The sequence below is a fragment of the Vicugna pacos genome, chromosome 1 (genome assembly GCF_048564905.1).
Source record: "Vicugna pacos chromosome 1, VicPac4, whole genome shotgun sequence".
Taxonomy (NCBI): Eukaryota; Metazoa; Chordata; class Mammalia; order Artiodactyla; family Camelidae; genus Vicugna; species Vicugna pacos.
In genome coordinates this window covers 43,646,611-43,672,324 of record NC_132987.1, presented here as the reverse complement: position 1 = coordinate 43,672,324, position 25,714 = coordinate 43,646,611, and the positions used below count along the sequence as shown (strand labels likewise).

At 41.8% G+C, this 25,714-nt stretch overlaps 1 protein-coding gene across 4 annotated transcripts in view; it reads right to left on the bottom strand.

Annotated features, from left to right (window-relative positions):
* Positions 1-25,714, bottom strand: part of FNDC3B (fibronectin type III domain containing 3B) — a 311,856-nt gene that overhangs the window by 56,596 nt on the left and 229,546 nt on the right. For all 4 annotated transcript variants that reach the window (XM_072960949.1, XM_072960966.1, XM_072960956.1 and 1 more), the window contains exons 9-12: positions 25,384-25,443; positions 17,380-17,518; positions 14,337-14,390; positions 624-748 (exon numbers count right to left, since the gene is read on the bottom strand). In XM_072960949.1, the coding sequence (XP_072817050.1) occupies positions 624-748; positions 14,337-14,390; positions 17,380-17,518; positions 25,384-25,443 (378 nt within the window). The remainder of the gene's footprint in view (positions 1-623; positions 749-14,336; positions 14,391-17,379; positions 17,519-25,383; positions 25,444-25,714) is intronic.

Sequence of the window (25,714 nt, the reverse complement as noted above, 5' to 3'; positions counted from 1 at the left end):
GCCGAACCTCTAAGAAGATTTTCAACAAGCAGTGATGAAAGAAAAAGGTTTTTCCCTTAATCAAGAGTTACCCAGGAAGTGCCACTGAAACACGGTCTTTTCAAAGCATCTTTAATCCATTGATGCTTCACCATAAACCTGTTCTCGCCTTTCTCTAGCAGCTTGGAGGCAAGCTGTGTGCCCGCATGGTCCAGATTTAATCCTTCAGTCCTGTGAGTATCTGCTGGGGGCTGACAAGAATGGATGGCCCAGCACCTCTTTCTTTGTATCAGGAAACACTCACACATAGTTGAAAAAGGCAACTCAATGAGTAGCTTGCTAAAGTGATGAAAGAAAATGGCACATGATCTGAAAAAATAAAGCCCCCAGAGGATTCCTTTCAAAATCCATAGTTACCTTCCTCTTGAGTCTCAGAGGCCCCTAGTGGGCCTTTGCATTACAGCCTGCAACACTGCAAAGAGGCCATGGGCCTTCTAGCCTCTGATTAGGATTCCCTTTTGGAAAATCTCCAACTGGTTCAGCAAGGAGGCAGGAGGCGTCCCCGGGCCTTTCAGCCACGTGAGAGGAAGACTCAGGAACGCCACACAGACGCTTAAAGGCATGAGGACAAGGAAGCGCCTTACCTGGTGCCAATGTCATTCCGAGCAGCCAGCCTGAACGTGTACCCCATTGCCGGACAAAGCTTTGTCAACTTGCAGTGCTTTTGGCTCCCAAAGAAGCACTGTCTGAAGCCACTGTTTCTTTTCCCCTAAAAGAAAACAGTGAAACAAAGCTCATACATTTTAAAAATAATGAGAACATGAAGGAGCATTTTGAGTAACTATTTAATTTCCTAGTTTGGATGAACAAAACCAAGAGAAGGAAAGTGGTCTATGATGAAATGCCATCCTTAACGTAAAGGCACCACAGAAAATTCTCTAACTGAGAAGGGTAATAACTACTCGTGGTGTCTCTAAAGCGGTCTTTAGATAACAGAATAAAAAAGGCCCTTTCAGTCACAAGGCAATCCTCGTTAGGGATCACAGTTTCTCAGATCTTCCTCATTTGATCAGACTGCCCATCCTGACCCACAAGAGTAAGTCTGCAGCCTCACAGAGTCACTAGCTTTGGACCAGCATGGCCTGCCCCAGACGGCCCAGCACCTGAGGACCAGTCTGCGCAGCTCCACAAGCCACAGAAAGTCCCCCCTGGTCTTCTCTCTCCCCTCCTGCCTGGCCGTGGCCCCCAGCGCCACACATGTACATTCCGGCTGGTGAGCTGCTTGTTTACTCATCCCAGAATATCGGGCACATGCCTTTGACTCATCTTGTCCACATCTGGTCTCCTCACAGCAGTGCTTTGGACAATCTGGGAGTTCAATCAAGGCTTGCAGAGCTGAACTGAATGTCTGATAAGCACTTGAAACATCAACTGAATTCATCTATATGTATTACAGCCATTCTTAAGTTTCTTATGAGGCTGGAAATATATCTTTAATGTGTTCCTAGCCTTACATGATGCTTTAAATCCCTTGAAGTAAAAAGAAAACACTCCAGTGGGCTCTCTTAATAGATCTTAGGGGGGAAAAAAAACTTAATTGCCCTCTGCCATGCTCAGAGGCATGGAATACTCATATCAGCAGTTTTCTAGAATATTTCATGACCATAATCCACAGTATTTTATCTGTGTTCATGCAAAAGAAAACCACATGCTAACACTGAATTAATCTTACTTAGCATTCTAATCAGACAGCTGGGCCCAGGACTTTTAGGAGTATGTTTGAAGTTCTCAATTTATTACATAAAAAACAAAGAAAGTACTTTTTTCTCCTAAGCAAATTTAAGCATTTCCTTCCTTTAAGCAGGTCTCCAAATGCTTACTACTAAAAACATCCCAGGTGAAGATTAATTAAAAATAAACATGCAACTAGTCTGAAGTACCACCAGGCCGAACAGATTAAAAAGCATGCCACATTCATTCTCCAAGTAACTCTTCCCGATTCTCCCTCCCAAGGAAGAGAGTGGAAGTCCTAACAGTCTAAGATCCAAAGTTCACATTATCAAGAGTTCAAAGTACATTCAGGTACAACAATGGAAAATTAGGGGTAGGGAGGTGGGAAGGGGAGCAGTAAAGCATGTTTTTCAGCTGCTACTTGAGCAAAGTCACTCAGTGGCTGGCAAATCACGCCCTTATGCTTACTTTAACCTTGAGTGTTAAGGTTGCTGCAGACAATTTATTCATAGAAAAACCGTTTCTGCATACATTTGCATAATTACATCCGGAGTCTGATTACACTCTACGCACTGCACGCCCTGGTATGTTCTGTATCCATTTCAGGCAGTAGCGTGATCTACCTACTTTCCTCCTCCATTTCTGAGCTCAGAGTAAACAGTGTAAGAAAGGCACATCCTACCGCCACGGAAGCCTCATCCATTCCAAACCCAATGCTGGCTCTCCTTCACCGCCTCATTTTTCCTATTTCTTTGTTTGGTCTCCATTTGCCCATTTCTGGTGCTTAGAACTTCAGCCAAAGATAAAAGTCAGCCTGTTCCTTACTAGGTTGATTTGCTTTAATTTGGTGAAAACCAGACTGTGGTTTAAATGAGAAAAAAGAATGGGAAGGCATCAAGGATAGGAATTAAGACTTTTATTTTAAGAGGCCACAGCACCAGGGGGGGCTCACGAAAGATTTGGGAGAAGGGCATTCTGTGACCTTCAAGATGTTCTGCTGTATTGCCAACACTCAAAATTTTTTTTTTTTTACTTCAGGATCAAGAACAATTGCTAAATAAATAACTTGTTTAGATAAATCATGCCAAATTTTCAATCTTAATACCTTCCAAAATATACTACTATGTGTGTGGACCTCAAGAACACAGAGAAAGACCCAGAGTTATTGGACCTTTAGAATCAAGTTTTAGAAATAGAATCAGTAGAGTCTGAAGGGGTAAGATTGTACAAATATTTCATAGAGTTTAAAAAGTAAAGTTTATTGGAATTTTTAGAAGTCACTGAGTATAAAAAGAAAAAAAGGGAAAGTAGGTTAACAGATTATTTCAGACATGAGAAGATTCTGAATAAAAGAAAATTTCTGTGTTTGACATGGAGTTTAATATAAAAGGGATATCTAGGAAGAAAGAAGATTAATATTCACAAAAGTCACTGCAGTGCAGAAGTAATCTACTGTGGAGAGATCGGCAAGTGTGGCTGGAGAACGCAATGGGTTCCAGCACTGGGAGGCTCACGTGTCACCCTGCCTGGCTCTCGCATGGCTTTAGGCTTAGGCATTAGAGTAAGTACATGATCAAAGGCATGGGCGATGTGAAGAATCTGTTTATAAACCAAGTGGGATCCCAGGTTGCAAATAGCATTTATAAATAAAATATTATCCAGTTCTTCTTGTTGACAGAAATGGATAGAGTTTAAAAAAGAAAAAAAGATAATGCTTTGGAAGATTAAAAGATTCAGAGAAGCTGAGTGATACCGTGAATGTTTATCATTGTTTATCAGAAATTAAATCTGTCCAAACCACTCCTGTCAGTCAAGTTTTACAAATGGTAAATCACAACTTACATATTTGATACATAGCGTGGCACCAAATGATTTTGAGATATTATAATCTATGGCATGTTATTCCCTCCCCTAATAAAATCTAATTTAAAGTACACAGGACTACTGAGACTTACTAGCTTTGCTTGGAAAGGCAACTTACTTTTTAATAATTTAAAATCAGCTTCATGCAAAGTTTCCTACTAAAACGTAGTCTTAATGGAAATGGGTCATCTCTTGACACTTTGTAGGCCTGCTGTCATCAATAATCTGCTCAAACACAGGCAGCAGGGACACCCATGGCCCAGGCCTTGTCCTGGTCAGCTACTGCTGCTAGGCCACTGGTGGCTGTCACACAGAGGAACGTAAGAGTAGGGGCTCAAAGGGCAGTGGAGCTGGCTGGTCTACCAGGGAAGATCTGCAGTATGGACGCCCAGGAGCTCCCTCATTCTGCACCTTGGGAGGGCAGGGACGTGGGGCCTAGGAACAATCAGGCTCAGCATCTCCCTAAGCTGAGCTCCCGCTCTCCCAGGTAAGGAAGAAAAACTGCCCCCAGTTAGTGAAAGAGGTGAGAGGCGGCGGGAAGCCCACATCCTTGACCATTCTGGAGCAGACCTAGCCACTGGGCTCCTGACCTCATTGGTCGTGAAGCCATAGAACCCCCAGTGATGTCCTGGACATTCCACTGCCAGTGTCCACAAGCCAAAAAAAAAAAAAAAAAAAAAAGGGCAGATTCTCAGGGTTCCCTGACTTGTTATAACCTCAGGCAGACCCAAATCCTTTTTTCTTACCGCACACACTAAGTTCATTCAAGGACAAAGTTAATCTTTACTAGAATGTGAAGAAATCTTGGGAGCACAAACCAACCGTGCGATGACAGACCTCAAGGTGCTCACTGCGGTGTAGAGTGAGGCATTAGAAACCAGCACTGCTTCCTTTTTTGGCTCTTTTCCTTTTCTCACTCAAATGAATCCATGGTTCTGGCTAATCTGCTGTCATCCTACACCCAGCCATAGCCTGAGAGCATCCATGAAACACCCTGGGCCATCAGACAAATGGAACTGTTTCCCGCCCAGGGCGCTTCTCCTCCATTTCTGGTTAAAAGTGCTCCCCAGAAATGCACTCAGTTTCCCTGCAGCTGAATCACATGAGTATGTGGCGTATTTCAGATCAGTCCTTCCCCAGTCCCGAGCTCCCTGCTCTGCCTCGATCACCTCTCTTACCACTGAACAAGGACACACTGCACATTAGCTACGTTCTAGACCCCAATGGATCGGCTCAATGTCCATTCCCCCCAGCCTGTCTCAGGCAGCCAGCTCTCTGATGACACTGCAACTCTATTTATATCTTTATATTACTATTTTTATTTATATATATTTATATAACACAGAGTTCACTGCGCCTGGTCTGGATGTCTCATTAATCTGATCCTTGGTAAACAAGTGCCTCTTTTCACTTTTAGATACACACACTAAAGGGTAGCACCATCTTCGGGGAAAAGTCCCAGCCAGCCTCATAACACTCAGTACACACTCCACCTGCATCTGCCCCTGCTCCCTCCTCATCCTCACTCTCTTTGTAGAAGGGTCACACGTTTGGTTACAAGTCCTAATAGTAATCAGAGTCCAGATGTTCTTTTAAGGCCCTACAAAGTTCCTGCTAAATTCTGAAGAGGGCCAAGTTTCTGCCAGACTGTGGGAGCGCCCAATGTCAGAAAGGCAGTGGGGAGAGCAGGCAGCCTGGGGAGTGTGTGAAATGTAACTCATGTGGCTACACAGCAGACAGTGACTCATCCTTGGAAACATTTTTCAAGATGTGTTAATATAAACTTCAGGGACAAAGATTTTCCCCCTAAGGGGGAAAAACGCCTTATCAAACATTTTTTTCCACTCTTTAAAATGAAATTTGGGGATAAATTTTAAATAAAAGGTTTAAAATACTTTAAGGAATATATTCTCTATTTTCTCATTTTATCTTTTGCTCTTTTACTACCTACTTGAATATTTTTCTTTCTGATCTATAGTTTAAGAAATTAAAATTAGCTATTAAGTAAGAGTATAACTATATTAATTATTCCCTCAAAAAAAAAAGCAAAGGAAAGGGAACACTGCTAACCTCCGGTGAGTCACCCAAAGAACAGGATACATGATCCTGCTTCTCAAGTGTGACTACTGAGGCAGAGACATTAATTGGCAGGAATACTGTTTTTCTCATGGGTTCCCACTCCTTACAGCTAAGGGAGAAGCAGTGATCTGCTCCATCTGTTTACTGAGAAGAGCTGTGTTCGAGCACCACTGAGTCACGCCCTGCTGGCTAGTGGAGCAGCGCCGGCCACAGATCCGAGTCCCAACCTACCACTGCATCTCTGGGTGCACGTCTGTCTTCCTTCCCCTCTTCCCAGAACACTCAGAGGAGAGCAGGGGCAGGAAAAGAGTTATGCTGTACTTTCAAACTCCCTGACCTTGTATCTAATCATCTTAGGGCATAGGACCTAAAACACTGTATGTGCTACACAAAGATTAAGGGGAGAAAGATTAATGGACTAAGAGAGTCAAAAGAACCTTCTGTCACATGGTTACGATTTTAAACATGTCCACACATTCCTTGACTTCCCCATCCAGTGAAGAGCCTATGGTCCTTTCCCTCGAATGTGGGTGGGCTGGAGACTCTCCTGTAACTGCTGGATGGAGGGGAAATGAAGCTCTGTGACTTTCAAGGCGAGATCTGAAAAGGTGAGGAAGTTTCTGTCTTTTCCTGGGAACACTCATTCTTGCCATTCTGACTCCCCTGAAGTCACCATGCTGTCAGGGAGCCTGAGATGCACGAGGTCCCATCCAAGCCAGCAGGGACCACTGGACTTGTGAGTGAAGACCCTGCTAGAAGGTTCCACCCAATGAGCCCTCCCGGCTGAAGTCCCAGAAACTGTGGAACACAGACTAGCTGGTCCTCTAGTGCCCTGTTCAAATTCCCAACCCAGAATCCATGAGAAAACAAAGTGACTATTTTAAAACCAAGGTGTAAGTTTTGAGGTAATCTGTTATGTAATATTACACTCATCTATTCTGATGTCCATATATGTTTAAAATATGGAGTTTTTCAGTAAACTTTTATAAATTCCTCCTGCACTATTAATAGCCAGGAGGTAAGGGAGCATGCTAGAACACAAAACCAGAGTTTAACATATGCCTGAATACAAAGTTCTATTTTCTACATGCGCTTATTAGCACATGCTTTCTCCCTCAAAGCCATCCAACAAAGTAAGGCCTCTCTGAATAGATTTTAAAAATGTTTCTAGAAGCTAAAGGTGTCACAAGATTCTTAGATGATAAATATCAACCAAAATTGTTAATCAATGGCAATGTAGTTACTTCATCTTACGGAGTGACATTTTAGACTGAACTGAGGTTTTTAATAATGTTATCCCAGAAGTTGTAGGGAACCGTGGGGAGATACGCAAAAGTCTTTGGGGGGATGACTTAGGCATGGCGTAGTCCAAAGCCTCAGGAGTGAGCAAATTAAATAACCTTTCCAAGGACCTCCACATGTAATCAGTCTTCCACCTCTCTGTTTACAAACACATGTACGTTCCAGCGGAGAAGTCAATTTACAGATGGACCTGCCTATTAAAACTGGTATCTAAGTATATGAAAAATATTTGACTTATTTCATAAAATGCAACTAATTTTAAAGACGTGTTTAAAAGTAATTATTAATTTGTAAAACTATGTAACTGAAAACAAAAACTGTTTTCTTCAAGTCAGTTTTCCTTTTTTATTAACTGAGTTTCCCCATAAAGCTGTCCTCAGCGCTTGGGAAGACGAGTCCTCAAAATGGGTCGGTTTCCTGTTAAGAAACAACACACCCATGGCCAATTCTGTACATACAGCTCATACGTGTTCCAGCCAATTCAGGCCACCGTGTTTGCCTGCCACGAGTAATTCTATAGAGTGTGGGGGAATGTGGTTGCTCTGGCTAACACTTTCAATCATCCTGGCACTAACCGTCTTGGAAGTTGGTATTTCCAACACTGGCACTAATAGATGAAGTTGACGGCTATTTTCAATTGCCTTCAAATTAATAGATTGGAAATGATCCTTCCTGTTCCTCTTCTTGGCACAAGAAAATGAGAATGGCCAACACAAGGAAGCTAGAATCCATGGTGAACTAGCTCCCCTTGATCACGTGACTTGCACTCTTCCTGATGTGTTCTTGATCTATGGCCTCTTCCCACTGACCTTTTTCTCTTACAGGTTCTTGCACTGCCGGTGCCTGTGGGCTTCCCTAGCTGCTCTTACCCAGTTTGATAACTGCCTGCTGAACAAGTAACATGCATTTGGTTATCAGTTGTCATGTGCTCATGGCCCATGTCAGCTGGATCCAGACATGGGCTGAGTGATTCTGGGCTGGGCACTCTCTGTAACAGCATAGTTCAACCTGTCAGAAACATCAACGATAAATCAAATGAAAACTAAGGTTGCGCTGGCCAACTGAACTACTGCCAGGCTCAAAGATTTAGTCTGCTAGTACATCTATATTTAGAAGTTGTTCCAGCACTGGCCGACCCTAGGCAACATCAAAGATAAATCTTGGCCTGAGAAATAAAAGAGCATGTATGTGTTCAGCATAACCATATATAAGAAGGGGTTCATAACAGGGAGGTGGAGGCACTCCACATCTGGGTGGATTCAAAAGTTCCTTGTGCCAAACCTCACTTTCCCCTCAGTGATGCCTCTTTCATTTTACTGACCACTCTGGCACACAGGGACTTTCAAAGGTAAGAAAAGGCAATGGAGTAGTTTGTGGCTGCATGTTACTAAATAAATACTGCATGCATTTTATCCCCTGGCACACTAGTTTTCTATGTTTGTGGGAGAGGCTTGGCTACCTCAAATAGCCAAGGATGATCACCAGGTCCTCTGGTTTAAAACAAACAGAATGTTCCTATACAGCCCTCCAAATGCAGAGGAGGTTCACCTGATGTCGGGTGCTCTGAAAAGATTAATGTGCTGAGACTGTCCGAGTGAAGGGAAAGGAGAGGAGGAGCAAGGGAGCGGTTTGAGAACAGGCTGTCTATACAATTTATAAGTGAACCAAGAGCCAACGTCCAAGGCAGCCATCCTGTGGCTGGCAACCAACAAGCATGACACATGAGTTGATAAATCAGGTGCCAAGGACCAACATGGCTATTTGTAATTTAGCCTCAGCTGGAAGTGCCCCACAAAGTCTGCTGCCCAAGCATGTAATAACCCCATCCTGTACATACGTGACAAATGGTAAAAAAAAAAAAAAAAAAAAAAAAAAAAAAAAAAGCACAGAGAGAATCTGCTTCAGGTGTGCAGTGCCTGGGGCTGGGGTCCCTAAAAGAAAGGGCTCTTTTTAACTCTGCTTGGGCTTTGATGCCTGTGGACCTGAGTATTAAATTCTTCTTTGCCTCCTTTGAAAGGAGCTATAGTGGAGAAAGCTATTCCCCTGGCTCTCAGAAACCCGCCCTTGGACGTGGCAGCAGAGATCTGTGATGTGGCAAAACACTGTCATTCTGCCAGGTCACTGATTTGGCATTTATGTAAAGGACTGCTTCTGATGGACAAGTGAAAAATGAACCTGGGACCCCACTCTCCACAAGGACATTTCCCAAGAATGAGCAAAAGAGCTCAGAGGGCCTGGGCAAATGGCAATTTCTCCTAACGTCCAGCCAGGCATTGGTGGTGGGCTGGGGAATGGAAACGGGCCTTCCCAGCTTTCCCCACGGGACCAACATGCCATGCAAGCTCAGGCAGCAGGGCTCCTCAGAGACAGCGGCAACTAGAACCCGCAGGGAGGCTCTCCGCGTCCGTTCTGGGGAACCCACTGTCACTCTGCTGGCTGACGCTCCAGCCCCTCCCAGAAGGGTTGCTGTCTAACCAGAAGAGCCCTGTGCAAATGCACGCATGCCGAGAAGCCTTCTGAAAGATGATCAATACTAACTAGCCAACACCTAAGTTAAACAGGAATCAGACTAACAAACCAGGTACCAGGCCCCTCCTATGGGGCTAGCTTGGCTGCTCCTGAACTGCACGTCCACACAGTGACCGTCTGGGGCCCGCAGCTGCTCCAGGGTCCTGCAGCGGGGCTGCTGAGCCAGGCCTGCCTGGTGACGGTCCCCCGGGGGTGTATGGGCTCTACCTGCCGCTGGCCTTTTCTGTTCTATTGCAAAGTATACATCCCTCGATTTCTGCAGTATTTATCGTATTCTCAGTCTACTGTGTTTTACAGCTGTGTTCACTCATTAGTCACCAGGAAAGCCAGATGTGAAATTCCCTTTTGGGCTAGCTGAGTCACATGTGAGGAAGAGTCTTGGGAACTCCACTAATCACATTCTCACAAAGCTATTTTTCTGGTTCTTTCGTATATTCCCTACATGTCATGTCTGGAAGCTATGCTAATGGCGAATTAACATCTATATATAGTACTGATGTCCGTTTTTGTTTAGTTCAAACCAGAGCCATTAACCTCAGGACTTCTGTTTAAGTTCCTGACCAAAAATGCCATATTCCTTTCATACAATCCTGTAACTGTTGACTTTTCCTACTCCAGATCTTAACATGGGCTTGGGTGACTGGAAATAATCATTACACAGAATCTGTTGCTGCCCAGGTTATCTCGTTCAATCTTAACCTACCTGTCAGGTAACAGGTATGATTTTGCAAGTGGAGAAGCTGAGACTTGAGGGTTAAATAATTTGTTTGATTAGGCAGAGACAAAGCAGAGACTATTAAGCTAGGTCTCTTTAGGTGAACACCATGTCACTGAACAAATCCACATGAATCCACGCCACACTTTCACCGCGAGATCTCAAGGGCACGGCGCTTGCTCTGCATAACTGGCTCCAGTAGCACCGGTTAGCATTTCTGTACGGCACAGGTTAAAACAGTATCTAAGGGTAGAACTCACAGCAAGTTTCCATAAATACTTCCTTTACAGAACTTTTGTTTCCTAAAATAGAAAATAAAGTTTCTTTTTGACTATGAAGTTTGCCCTTTTACTCAAAATTTCAAGGAAAAGGCCAGATCACCATCCCTTAAAGAGACTGGGCAGGCATTTATGTGTCAATTCAAAGGTTCTTAATCCTTTTTTCATAAAAGCCCCTTCCTACCCTGGAAACTTCTACACCCCTAATCCTCCCCTGCTCAGCTGCTTTTAGAGAAGAACTCCCACCTCTCCTAGATACCTCTGTGTCATCAATCTGAGAAGCAGCAGAGGGGCCAATTCAGTTGGGAAGGTGCCCAAGGAGGGCAAAGGGCAGGCCAGACGGACAAGCTCAGTGGTGGCTCCGGGGCAGTGAACTTTAAGTACCACGTCCGCCTTCTGGACCCCCCCCGCAACGTTTTCCACTGTGGCAAAGATGCGCCATCTTGAGAAATCGAGCCTCTAAGCATTGTTTGACTGTTAAAAAGCAAAGGAACTTTTCTCCTATTCATAATTCTGGATTAAACTAAACCTTAATTCATAAAAAAAAATTTTTTTTAGAAGTCAGCACCAGGTGTCATACTCAAATCTAGCAGAAGAAAGAAGCCCTCATGAGGCTTTGGATCTGCTTTCTGCCAGGCTTCAGAATGACCACGACTTGTAAATTAAGATATACACATGCAGTGGGATACGTTGTGATCAGAAAGAAATTAAAATGTAGTAACGACTCATCCAGTAGTCAAGCAGGAAACTGCCTTAAAAATGACCTTCTGCTTTTCTGACGTGGGGTCTCCCGAAGGACATGGTGGCTAAAGATCTACAAAAATGCAGGGCCAGTCTTCAGGCCCCAAAGTTCTAAACACTGCAACTCAACCAAGTCACCACAACAAGGGGATGTGGCCAGGAAAGGCCACACCTTTCCAAGTTATGAAAACTGATCTATTTCAGGGGAAAACTGAAACTGATGGCCAGAGCTGAAAAGCCAGGGACACCTGTGTGTTCCATTTTTAGGCTCATGACCATCTCACAGTCACAGTTACTTCCTGCACTGACTGAAACATTAAGGGATTGGCCAGACACAATTATTAATGGAGAAAAGTAGGCATCTAACCCTTTTGCAGAACTATCAGTGAGTAATTTCCAAGTGAACTCTGACAACAGTGATGTGAATGAATGGCAATGAACCTAGGAGAGAGGATGTATCAGCTCCCCACGTGCTTCACACTTCTGCCTTCTGTTCCCTGTCAGAGACCAGCAAGCAGTCAGCTATTGATTAAGGTGGCTTTTCCCACGGTCAACTCAGCACAGCATTCCCAATTGGGGCAGCAATGAAGGTGGGCACTCACTGGCCTCTCTGCTGCTGCTCTTTCATTCACGAAAGTCTTTTTCTAGAGACTGGACAGAAGGACTTGATGCCCTGTGCTCTTATTTTACTAACACCTTCAGAATTTTACACTAATTGTGTTATCGGAATGGTGACTAAGAATTGAGCAAAAGAATGAAGTGTTCTGGGAACTCTAGCCAGCACTGCTATACTATAATAAAAGTACAGGGACACCCAGACATTAGTGATGGCATGTACGTGGATGGGGCCGCCACACCCCAAGCCGTGTTTCTTAGACCGGGTGCCAGGGCAGAAACAGTGCAGGGTGCGATTCCTAAACATGAGCTTCTTCGAGATTGGGGAGCACCTGTTTCCCTCTCAAGCAGCGATTTGCACTTTTGTGAACCCTACTCTCCTCCTACCTTTTAAGCTTGTTTCTACAACACTCTGGATGCCAGAGAGACCATAGGTTTAGGGGGAGGTGACTCCAGCCAAACCCCCCTCACTCTCCTGCCCCACCATACTCCACGAGGGTCCAGGCAGCAAACAGACCTGGTACCAGGAGCACCTGGCTCCAGAAACCACCAGCAGAAGGTTTCAGAGGGACAGCCAGAGCTTCGTGTGCTCACACTTCCTGCAGGATTTCTTTATTCTCTTCTTTGAAGAATACTAAGCCACAGAATATAAAAGAATTCCTGTGTTGGCAAAAGGCCTACAGCAGGTGAGAGTCAATTAACCTGCATTCTCCGGGAAGGCTCACCACAGCAGACACCAGCAGGAATTAGAAGGTAGGAGGGAATATAAAGAGGAAAGGGGAAGACAGAAGTGAGGACAAAGCTAGATGGAGGGAGAGAAAGGAGGGGAAAGGCAGGAGAAGGCCCAAAATAAACAACTTCACATTTGTGGTCACTAGGCCATCGTGGGTCCTATTGATTATAAATGGTCATCAGACATAGCTTCTCCATTTCATCTGAGGCTGCAGCATATTTCCTCCCAGCATCATGCCAGGACACTTTCAATTCAAATTCAAAGGGAAGGAGGCCAACAACTGAGTCACCAGTACCATTTCCTGCAGCACCTGGGTTTTCCTTGGAGGTTTCCCATTCGAGCACTCAACTTCTCTGACCTTACTTAACTTATGAGGCCACAGTCCAGGGCAGAGAAGCAGCAAAAAACACAGGATGGAAAAACGCACACGCACACACATGCACGCACACGCACACACATGCACACACACACACACGCACACACACACAGTGCTGTGAGAAGAAATGTGTAAGGAGAAAAGCCTCCTCTTTACTGGTAAACTATCTGGATATGAAACCTCAACCTCAAGGACCACAGCAGGTGGCTTTGCTTTCCAATCAAGCCACCTTAAAATGAAATCCACCTAATCTGTAAAATATACTGGTTAAGTCTGAGATTTCACCAATCTGTACACAGGAACTATTCACAAGGGTCCCAAGAACAACAGATCATTGTTTTTGGTAACTTGGAACTCCTGCTGTTCAGATGCAACCCAGATGGGAAAATACGCTTCTGCAAAAAGTGATGAAGGGCCCCTTAATCACATCAAAATTTCATCATAAGAGTTTCACCCATTTTCATTTTACATTTGCTTTAAAATATATTTTTCCACACTTGGTAAGTCACTTGTTGCCTGTTTGTGTTCTGAATGTTTTAATGCCCCTAAATTTAAGTCACAAAGACTAGTTAACTTACGTTGCTTCCCAAATCCCACATTTCCTATTCTTAAAATCCTTTGTCCCTTTGCTCATTCACAGAATGACAGAAAGAAACAAAGGTAAATGAATGAACAGAGATAAGATTTACAAGAACTAACAGTATGGTTGCTTTTTAGAAACAGATTTCTGCATCCAATGTTTCCTGCCTAAGATTCTGTGCAGTGTCGTCAAGGCCAGAAAAGCACTGGGTTACCAATCGGCAGACAGCGGCCTTCAGGATAGGAGGAATTCACCAAGGGTAACCACCGAACGCCTCTGGAGACAGACACAGCAAAGGGGGCACCCATTCCAGGATGGCCTGACAGGTAGGTGAGCCCTCCACGTGCTGCTCCATCTCGCACAAACAGTACTCAGCAGTGCGACGACAGAGTTCACACGTGGCACTCAAGAAGAAGGAACCAATTAGGCTTCCCAAGCCATGGTGTTGTATATGTTACCAAAACCATCTACACAGGCTGGCCCTGGGCAGTCCAGATAACAAAGCAGCCATTTCTTAATACTCATTAATGCCTGGCCAGATACTAGGGACTCCAAAATAGATAAGACCCTGTCACTGCTTTCAGTAGCATTTCTTGCAAGAAGCCATGTAAACATATTTTAATGCACAATTCACTAGACTACTTTAGTCCATTTCCTTTTTCCACAGTTAATAACTTTGGTTTTTAAATTTTTCTCTACTTACATTCTTTTTTCCACGTGTTTAGCACATCTTAAAAAAAGAATAAAATGGCATTTGTTCAGCAATTTCATTTTTGATAGGGGTTTTACATGGATGAATGTGAAAATGTGATTACCTCATCCCATTCTAAAAGGTAGTTGGTGATTTTTGAACCGTTGTCAATTGGTGCCTAAAAAATAAAATAAAATGAGATTAGTGGAAGTTGTTCACAGACAAAAAGTTCTGAGCCATGCACCTGGTTCACATACAATGGCCATGCTAGTCCTGTGCTCTCCCCGCAGGGGCATAACTCCTGCATTTCTTTGGCCAAACATTACCAGAAACTAATTTTAATACAACTCAACTAGTAGAGAGAGTCATACCCCACAAACAGCCAAGCCTGCCTTCCCCAGCACCTCTACCTTGAGACCCATGTGGTGCCCTACTTCCTCTGGGGATAAAACTTTTAAGAGGCATTTTAATTTCAAGAATAGAGAGAGAAAAAAGACAGCAGAGAAACAGTGTCACTGCCTGCAGTGCCTGGGGTCTGATGGAGTAAAGCTGACCCAGCTAGGTTCAGAGTCCAGAGTTTAGATTCTTTGTAACTTCTCCCCCACAGGTTTTATTTTTTTAAGTGCTTAACATTAGAAAGCCTTCTGTGGCATTATGATTCCCTTTTTAAAAAATGAGGAAAAAATGGGATCTCCTAGAGAGATTACCAGGGGCAGTCAGCCCTTTGCCTGTTAGTAAAAAGAAATTTCATCATTTGTTTTCCCCTTAAAAGCATAGTGAGATCTGCTTCACTGAGAAAACAGGCTTTGGACAACGGGAAAGGGAGTAAAGAACTGGAGAAAACAGTGCTGAGGGTCAGGGCTGCCAGAAGGGGGCGCTACAGCAGGGTCCCTCTCAGCACTAACGCCACGTCTCCCAAGTACAAAGGCACCCGGGCCTGGCTCCGCCAGGAGAGAGCCAGAGCCCACAGACTGCGGTGACCTGCCGCCCGCAGAAGGCAGCCGGGTCACCAGAGCTACAAGGAGGCCCAGCTCGGCTGTTTGTCACACTTAACATCAGTGTTTAATTTCTTATTCCAAGAATGGATGGGTGTGATAAGGAAATGGGAGAATATGTATAAATCACTTCCTCAACTGCCCGGTCTCATAGGAAGCGCTCCACGAACGGTAGCTGTTGCTTCATTATTGTTAATAATAAAACATCACTGGGCCTCAGTAAACATTAATTAATAAAGCAACGCCTCTCTCTCGTCTTTCCTTCCTTCTCCTTCTTTCTTCTGAGTCATATAATCGTGGAGTCCCGACCCCTGATTTCAGGTGAGCACTCTATGTTCTACTAAACTGTAATTTTAGGCTTCTGTCGGCTCAGTCTGGGAGACAGGATAGGGATACATTTAAAGTTGTAGATAATGAACAAAAATCAAAGTTTTAGCTTGAGAATCCATTCCTAGGGTAAGAAGTACATTTATGACGCTCACAAATCTCTCAGTGACGTCCTGCCCCACCACTGAGTCCCTGATTCCTTGAGGGTGGGGACACAGACCCTGGTGTTTGCATTGCCCCGTCTCCGGCGCTGACTAACAAGGTAACGATACAGGACCCTGAGCTCCCTGTGTCTTGGTGGCTTCAATGGTAGGTGGGCAGCCAGAGCATGGCCCCCCGTCCCTGTGCTCCCAGCTGGAACACTGTCATCAGGAGATCTGTTCTAAGGACAAGGAAACTGAACTGAATCCAGAACTTTCAAGTTTGCACATAACCAAATGGAACAATACTATGTTTCCAAGCTACAATTAAATAAAGGGAGAAAGAAAATGTGAAACATTTTCCTCCTAATAAGAACACTTTTTCTTGAAGTTGCTGGTCTGCCTGAGACCTGAACTTCATCCAGGTTTTAAGCAGAGTGTGTATCAGTGATTCCCAACTTTAGGTTTATAAGATCCCAGGGTCCCTCTGATTAACTTACAGAAGATTTCTTATATTTTTCAAACAAAATGGACTTTAATTCTTTAAGATATATTTACATATGTATACGTGTAAATATAGAACATATTTTAAAATGGATGTATATGCTCCAAAGACTTAAACAGTGATAACCAGTTGGGTGTTAAAACTCTGAAAAGGTGGGGAATCACTGACCTGGATTATCCCTGGAAGCCAGGAAGGAAAATAAAATAGTTCAGATTCTAAGCCAGTTTAAACTTTGCCTTCGTCCAAATAACACACTCATTGGCTACGAGAGGGGCCTACAGAAGCCCATGATTTGTTGCTAACCACTGTTCTCAGCTGCTTTTACCAGCCCCCAAGACAAATTGGACTCTCTGCTCTGGGAACAAAAGGATAAAAGATTTCTTCACCAATAATGGCGATCTCCCTAGCCATCATATTTCTTTTGTACATTAGTATTCTCCCCAAGTATCACACATCTTTATTACCTCTCTCTCTACAAATTTAACATTTTAAGCTACATTTAAAGTATGAATATATAGAGATAATTACTGTAGTGATTGATAATATAATTTACCATTTTCTTACAAACACACAACTATGACTGATAAGCTAATGCTACACTTTAAGGACCTCTCTTTGGGAAGAGGTATTTGTAGCCAAAAAGTTGAGTTTCATGAAAACTACTACATAATTGAGATGTTAAAATATAACTGGTAATCCTAACTGATCTAAGGCCTAATTAGTAAAAATTAATGAAGTCTTAATGTAGTTTAGAACACTAAACATTCTAGGCAGTTTTAAATATTAAACATTTCAGAGTCACCACTGAAAGAAGCCAATGGAGCCATAAAGCTACTTTAAATCTTTCTTCACAAAAACTTTTTACTCAAGTCCTCAAATGTTTGTTGAAGTGAATTAAACTATTAGAGAGTGATGAAATGTAAATATCTTAAGTACTTATATCACTTAGAAAGTACTGCTCATGATCCTAAGAGATTTAGCAAATCCCCCTGCAAAGAAAGCTAAAACTTGATTTTGCAATTTCCTCTCCCACCCCTTTGCCCAATTTTTAGAGAGATGGTCACTTTGGACATCATTACAATTTGTTTCACATAGTCACTATGTAGAAAACCAAACACTATCACCAAGTTGGAACAGTGCCAGATAAATGTTTCCAATGGCTACAGACTCAGAGTACTCCCGACACTTTGCGCTACCCACCTTCCACTGCAAGGTTAGGGAGCTTTTGCTCCTGTGTGCCAGCTTAGGTGGGAAGGGGCACTCGGGCGCGCAGCTGTGGGTGGTGAAGCTCACTGGCTCAGAGCAGGATCCCTTTACGGAATTGTACATAGCATATACCCTGAAAACAGACAGACACACACAGTCAGCGGCAGTGGCCCATCACGGAAGACCAGGGTGTTTATCTCAGCTTTGCCCCAGGGTTTTCCACAGAGGAACAGAATTTCTTACACAGTACACACCATGACCCCCCTTCCTATCTACCGGTCTTGTCCTGACCTGACTGTGGTCAGCATTTCCAGGGGAAGACCAGACTAACAGGCAATGTGCCTCTCTCCTGCTAATTCTCAGAAACACCCAGCCCCATTTAAGACAGGGAGAGACTGCTGACTGGAAAAGAATATGCTAAATAAGAAAATGTCCTGAATCCCCCAAATGGTCTCCAAATGTACTTTCTAAAAACCATGAGGCCACTCTCTGGTTGACTTTGTCTGGAAAGAGGCTCGAAGTAGTCAGAGGTTGGGTGAAAGGAGACAGGAAGCAGTGATAAGAGTCTACAAACTGGAGAGAGAGGTAGGAGTACAAACCACAGGTGAGACATCACCTCTGAACTGTTCGTAACGCTGCAGATATTTAGGTAGAAATGAGGACATTTCACACACAGAAATGTGCTATCTACTGCCAAATGCATCTCTCTAATTCAATAAAAACACTGTTCAGGTACAGTTTATCCATGTGAGCATCTAACTCTTGCACCTAGAGCCAAGATTAAAGATGTGCGTTGTGCACATTAAAATACCTGGCTCAATACTGAACATATGGGCCTGATTTCTCTAGAGAAGCTGTGAAGAAAAAGCATATAACATGCCATTAGAAAACCACATTCCTTTCAAATAGCATAAAATAGGATTATGTTGATTTTTTTTATCATCTTCCTTTCTACTTTTCCATTTTTTAAATATTGGGCATTAAAAAAATACCTTGAAAACATCCTCTTTCAAAAAGACAACAAAGAAACCTTTGCTGCCTAAAAAGATACAAGGATTAAGCTATTCAGAATTGGTAAATATATCAAATTCTTAATTCTTAACAACCCTTTAGGAGGTGCCATTAAAGACACAACACTCAGACTACAGAGGTAAAGTAAATTTCCCAAAGCTACACAGCTAGAAAGTTGGATCAACTGTATTCAGTCATAGAAATCTGTTATCCTGTATTCCCTCCTGTCCTTACTCATCCTGTAATTATATTTCTCTAAGTACCCACGATCCATTTCCCCTCATTCTGCCCAATGAATAAGCAGCAGCTAAAGATAACATGGAAAACCTAACTAGAGGGGTAATTTTTAAGGTCCTTTCTCCTCAAAGTCCATCACAAAAAATTTACAGAGATCATTCAAGTCAAAAGTTCTAACAGACATGCCTACCTTTCATTCTAAAAGGTAAAACACGTATTTACTGGCTATTTGACTTGTTTGCCTGACGGGAGGACACCATGACATTTGATCCATTTGATCCAAACAAAAGATGCTTATCGACAGGATGCTCTTCACCCAACCTGATGAAAGAAATTTTGCTTTTTGCATTCACTATAAGTAGGCACACGATCATATAAAACTGAATGGTAGATTTGGCAAGACCGTTTCCATGCATCAGGACAGGTTCACTGAGAGTAAGTTACTTAAAATGAATCATAGAACATTCCAGACATAGGCAAGGTTCCTGCCTGAACTTCAGCAGATCAGTTGAATTCTCCAACCGAAGGCTCATGGATTGCATCTGGCCCTAAATGTACATGTGTGGGGGAGGAACACATGTTTTACAATATTACAGCCACCAAAGAATTAAAGGACACAGGCAATTATTAACAAAAAAGAGACAAGCAGATATTTTGCACTCCTAATGAGAGAAAAATTGAACCTGTATCTGATTAAACGTCTTCACTGCTGTATGGGAAACACAGAGAGAACACTATTAAGCAACACTACAGGGATGCAATCAGCCTAATTCACAATGTGGAAAATTCTACAGGACAAAAAGAAAATTTATTACAACAAATAAATTGCAGGAAGAGGAAAAAAAAAGAGAGAGAGAGAGAGAGAGATGGAGAGAAAACCTACAGATTAAAAGAAATTTAAGAGCTATCAGCCAAACACAATATTCCTGACCATGTCTGAATTCCAATTACAACAAACTGAAAAACAAAACCTTCATTTTTAAGACAATTGGGGAAATGGGAACAGTCTCTGGATTTTAAAGACATTAAAGAATTTATCAGTTTTATTTTGGATGGGCACAGGGTATGCGATGATGGTAATGTGGTTCACAGGTGAAATAATACCATGTCTGGACTTTGCTGCAAAATAACTGCTGGAGGAGAGAAAAGGTGAGCGCACCAAGGAAATAGAACGATGGCTGGTAGGCAGATGAGAGTTCATTAAATTACTGTCCACTTTTGATTGTAACTGAAATCTTGGGAAGTAAAAAGTTAAAAATTAAGCCAATATTGAACAAAATCCTTGAGATCTCTCATTTTAAAAAATGAACGTCTCTGTCTTCTCTTAAGAACTAGAAGTTCTAGCAACACTGAACTGCATACCTACATGACAGCAACCTGATGAAGCTGAGAGCAGCGCCCCCTGTAGCCCCCTTAGTCGGGGCTGTCCAGTGCAGGGTCCCCAGCACTCTGTGACTGTCTCCCGGCACTGGGAATGCTTTGCGGCTGCCTTTATCCAATCCTTTTTACCCACTTGTGTTCCCATAGGCATCTCATTTTGCAGTCACTAGGTATTTGCTTACAAATTCAGACTATAGTAGAACAGATAGACCAGGTCCTAAATATTCACAACAGTCAGCACCAAAAACCAATGCGGGTAACACAACAGGGGAAAGGAGGCAGGGGAAGGCCTGCAGAGTACTTGCAGACCGGACCACAGCTAGTTATCTGGGGAGTCTGGACTCAGTCAAGTTGGTTCTTTCTTTTTAATGAGATTCTTGGAGTCACAAATCCATACTTAGGCTAGAGAAACATGAGTGAAGGAGGCTCCTGATAGCCAGGTCAGGGGGAATGACAGTAGGAATAAAAGGACCTGATGGCAGAAGCAAAAATTTGAGGTAGCTGAAGATGGGACAGTTGTATGGGCCACAAGGAGTTATTTCTCCTGTGTTTACACTCAAAGAATGTTATTTTGTCTAAATTAGGAGTCGGTGCTCTGTACTGATAAAAGTCTGTTCCAAAGGCAACGAGAGCCATTTTATATGGCAATATAAATGCACTGCACGCAGTATCTAAAACATGACCATCTAAGTACCCCATGATTACATCTGTCCATTAAAACTGTTCAGTAAACAGACAGCAAGTAGTTGTAATAACAACCAGTTTCATGTTTGTCAATCTGTTTTCACCAGTAACTATTACAGAAAAGAAGTCTCTGGAAATGACCTTACACGTTCAAGAATGTTGCAATAACATTTCTCACATGATGCTGATGTGTCTTCTCTGAATACTATCATGTGACAGGAGGATCTGTGGAACAGGGGCGGTTTCCTAGGTTAAACATGTCAGCCAACAATTCAGTTCCTTTAGCACTTACCCCAGCAAAGAAGAACACATTTTTCTAAGATACAATTAATCTTGTGCTGGGTTTTCACATTTGTTTCAGTTTAAATACTGACTAAATGCTTATGAAACAGGTGCTCCAGGAATTTCAGAAATCTGCCTCCAACTTCCTCCAGCACATCTGTAACATACTAGGAGCCACAGTTTTTAGTCAATAACACCTATTTCATAACTGTGCACTGAGCTGGTCAACCTCATGTTTTTGGAAATATTTCATCACATAATTTTTCTGGGAAATGTTATTACATGATATCATCTCTGGGTGACTTCTTTGCCAGACTGTTTATGCCAATGACTGGAAAACAGCCTGAAATTTTGTCATGAAATTGTTATCCACTCTGTCACTCAAATTTCTGATTATCCTATCATTGATAAAAATATGTATTCTTGACTCCCACAGTAAAATGATACTCAATGTCAGTTTTAACTACAAAACTACCAATTAAAAGAGAAATATGCTATTCTTTGTGTATAAGTAAATGAATACATATAAATGTTTGTTAAGTTACATACTTATGTGTATTATAAAATATATTGCTATTTATTTATGTGTGTATATTATATGTATGTATTAGACCTTTCTCATTCTTCTCTCCCTTCCTCAACAAACACACAAATAATTTCTCTCTCTCTCAAGCACACCACCCCACCCCCTGCAGATTTGGCAGTGGTGGCTTTATACAACATGTAACACGATGCCTTATATGGAAGCACTGAATAAATACACTTTGACAATTAAAAATTGATTTCTTTTAAACATTCAACTAACATTAAACCAAAAAAAGCAATTTGTATGAGAACTGACTAATACAAAAGTGATGACTTCAATAAAAATCTAACCCAACACCCAACAACTAAATTTTTCAAATCAACATAATAGAGGAATATCTTTTCCCCAATCACCAGGATTAAAAAAAAAAAAAGGTTGAATAGATGTGGAGCAATGACACACAAAAATTCGTAGCAAAAGGTGAGAAAGGAAAAAAAAATCTTTTAAACCTGAAATGTCTTAGGATATAATTTCCAATGTGGAATTTGGCCTAAATGGTACGGCAAGTGCGAGACCCACAGCACCGTCTCAAGGACGTCACTGGTCTCTTCACATGGTGTTCCCAGTAACAGTGAGGAGACAGCAAGGAGAAGTCGAGAGCGATCCCTGCCTAGGAACTGATGACAAGCACCACAGTCCAACGACACAACCCCACGACTGAGACTGCTACTTCAAAAGCTGGTTTGTGTGTCTGACTGGTGAACTCACACAGCACTCACTGACACGAGGGAGGGAGAGCAGAAAAGGAGAGGAAGCGTTCTACACAGATGCCGAGCAATCAGTGGGAAGGGGATGGGATCAGAGGAGCAAAGTCAGAATCGACGAGGAAGGAGCCCTTAGGTGAGACTTCAGGGCCTGATGTGAGAAAGAACCTTTTCACTCTGCTGCACAGTGACTGGAACAGGCCTTCCACAGGCCTTTGTCCACATGTGCACTATTATGAACGGGAAGGAGAATACAGCCTGCTTGGCGCTGCTAAAAGAAACATCTCTGTTCTCATCATTGGCTCTCCAGACTTCCAGCAGGGCGACACTTTCCGAATCGGTGATGCACAAATCAATAAAAGTGGCAACGAACATAACTGCTCATTTTGCAACTGTACAGTAATGGAATTCTTTTGTAACTTCTGTTAGGGAATCTAGTGAGGAAATATTTCCACACAGTCTTTTGAGGCCTTATAGGTGACTGTTAAAATTATGTTTGAGACTACTGTGTTGATAAAAGCTTACATTCCTGGAACTAAGACTTTGAGAATGTTAACTCAATTGCATCATAAAAAGAGATTTTGCTGCTTTTTTTCAGTGCTAATTGTGATATATGTTTATCTCAATAAAACAGTGAGTGACATGGTCAAACTATACACAGGTTCAAAGAACCTGTAGTGTGAAGTTGTTTCTATTTTTAGAGTGTGGGAAAACTGCAACAACTTTAGAAAAACAAAACAAATAAAAACAACATTTTTAACTTTACAGGTTTATAGCACATTTGCACATATATTTCATCTGCTCTCACACCATTTTCCTGAGCCTAGTATCATTATTACCCTCATTTTATGAATGAGAAAATAAGGCCATTGAAGTTTATATGTCTTGCCCAATCACACACCCTCAGTAAGTGACTGAACCGTTAACTCCCAATTCCAAGCTTTGTCCAACAGATTATCATGCTGCCTCGCCAAAGCAAATTAAGGCAGAGGAACTTAAAATTAAGTAGGGGTTGGAAGTGTTAAAAAGTCTTCTCTAGATTGAAAAATAAATGATCTACATGGATTATGGACTAGGCAGGGCAAAGAGACTGTATTTTGGATTGTAGACATTTTTCTTAGGAAAGAATATTTTAAAATACTAAGATCATGACCAAAGAGGGGAGAATTTTCTTTCTCTCTGGCCAGCAGAGAGCTAGACCAAGTAACAGCTGGTGGTGCCTTAGGCTGCATATGCATGGTGTCACGTACGTGTCAAATGTGTCACAAGTGTGGGACCCCAGATGTGTTAGGAGGAAGTCCGGATGCAAGGCCTTCAGATGCTCCTCATGCTGTTTATTTGGAGAACCCGTTATTACTCCTTTTGTCTGCCCAGAGTTCAAGGTGTTCTTAAGACATGGCAGTAAAAGACTTAACAAGCAAGTATTCTAAAATTTACCCTTTCTAAGAGGGGTTAAAAAGAAACTAAGGGAAACAGACAAGATAGTAAATAAAGGGCAGACTGTGACATTTACGTTTCTTTAAAAAGACAGTGTCAGTTCATGAATGAACAGCAAATTAATAATGTAAACCTTAAGCAAAGCAATGACAATGAACTGCTAAAAGACAGAGGGGAAAAAAAGAAACATGTTAACGATGTCTAATGGAGAACACTGACATGACTCCCTATATGGTGTTAACACTTTCTGGTTTGTTGTTCAATCAACCATTTGAAAGAATGGTTAAACTATTCCTATTATCATCTCAGCTTCACAAATTATACAAATCTTTTTGTTTGTACAGACGGTGTGAAAAGTTCAATACATTTGGGCTGAAGCTAACTTTAAATCCAAAAGTTTTGATTTAAAGAGGAAAACATGATTGCAATAGAGATCATCTAAACAATACAATAGCTAAGCAGATGTACATTTTATGACTGAATATGAAAAACCTTGCTCTTTTATGTATGCTTTAAATGTGGTTTTAAACACTTATGCAGCTAATAAGGCATTATAACCTGAACACACCCCAACTTCCCCTATCTTTGTTCCCAAGAATCTTGTGGCACAGATTCTATGTGATTGACCAAAGTTAAAACAGTTAATTCATGGCAGAACCAGACTGAACTCAAGCCTCCTGGTAATTAACATACGCTCTTCCTATTGGACTACCCTCCCTCTACTCCACCACAGAGCAACATGTGGTGTGAATTATCCTTTGGAAATTACAATAAAGGATGTGTGCTTGATGCCTGCAATTTTATTACACAATGTTGATATACACACAGACAATTAAAGAAAGGAGATTTTGTTGTTGTGCATCCTAGTAGACAAAATTAGAATGGTCAAATTTAAAAAGTAAAATTTTAAATTAAAACTTAAAAAATATTAAGAATCACATTCAGATGAAGAAATCTGCCTATTTGCAAATGGATATATAGATGGATCTTTGAATAAACAGATGAGCTCTGTAACAATTCAGATAATACTTTCCCCCTCACAGGTCTGCGGCTGGCTCGGTTTCTTCCTAAGATCAGCTAGCCCTGCCTTCCAGAGCAGTCACAGGAGAGATTCCAGAAAAATCACAGTAGAGATTTCAGACTACATATCAGACTATACAAATTTTTTTGCTTTTTGGCAAACTGGGTTAGTTCTTGTTAGTGACAATTTTGATATCTGCATTACTTGTTTTATTTCAAAATGTATTGTCTTTTAAGGTCCAAAGGTGTTCTTTAAACATGGGAAGGGTTTCATTTAGTTATCTGGGCTGAACATGCATGTATGGTCTACAATAAAACAACTGGTATATCTATGGTAAAAATTCTTTTATAAAAAAATATCATATATTAAACCACACACTCCAATAGATCATAGAAGACTACGTAAAATAAAAATTACTTCTTAAAAGTAATTTTTAAAATTCTGTTCAGGGTATCATCTACTTTTCCATTACTGGAAGTACTTGTGTGGACCCCCAATCTCTATCAGGACACTTAGGAATGGCCAATGAGCAAAGGTACTGCAACTCTTTGTTAGGCAAGTGCTGTTAACCAAACAGGTTTAAAAAGGTGGACATGATTTACTTTAGAAATCTGAATTCTTCATTACTATTCAGCTGCTCTTATATCCTAACTCACCTCACATGATAATCGGTTGCTGGTCTAAGATCTTTCAGGTTACATTCTAATTCTTCTCCACTGTAAAGAAAAATCATTTATTAGTTAATGATATCAGTTTCAAAAACACAACAGGTTTTGGATTTGAGTCTCATAGTCATGTACCAACAATGATTCAAGAATTATTATGTCTGATTCCACCATAAGCCAGAAATAAACTTTCCCATTTGACAGCATTTTTCTGGACTAGAAAATTAGATTCCTTTAAATGATGTCATTCTAGATTTGAAAAATGGCAAGGTTAACTTACTAATAAAAGTGCAAAAGATCTTATCATTTCTTCATAGTAACA